At 68.5% G+C, this 238-nt stretch overlaps 1 protein-coding gene across 1 annotated transcript in view; it reads right to left on the bottom strand.

The window, feature by feature from the left end:
• The window catches only part of LOC104277036 (retinoic acid receptor gamma-like), a gene marked incomplete at both ends in the record, with an annotated part of 516 nt that extends 304 nt beyond the window's left edge, over positions 1-212 (bottom strand). Inside the window, one exon of the mRNA XM_009873554.1 lies at positions 42-212. Coding sequence (XP_009871856.1) covers positions 42-212 — 171 coding nt within the window. The remainder of the gene's footprint in view (positions 1-41) is intronic.
• Positions 213-238: the final 26 nt, after the last annotated feature.

Below are 238 nucleotides of genomic sequence, written 5' to 3' on the forward strand. Positions count from 1 at the left end.
AGGCCCCCCAACCCCCCCCGCGGCCCCCCCGAGAGCCTCACCAGGATGTCGAGGCAGGCGGCCTTGAGGAGGGTGATCTGGTCGGCCATGGTGAGGGCGGTGAAGCCCGGCAGGCGCTTGGCGAACTCCACGATCTTGATGATGCACTTGGTGGCCAACTCACTGAACTTGTCCCACAGCCCCAGGTCCAGCTGCACCCGGTGGTCGGCGCTCGAGTTCTACGGCCAGGGGACGCCGC

Source organism: Apaloderma vittatum, unplaced genomic scaffold (assembly GCF_000703405.1).
Source record: "Apaloderma vittatum isolate BGI_N311 unplaced genomic scaffold, ASM70340v1 scaffold25367, whole genome shotgun sequence".
In the NCBI taxonomy this organism is placed as follows: Eukaryota; Metazoa; Chordata; class Aves; order Trogoniformes; family Trogonidae; genus Apaloderma; species Apaloderma vittatum.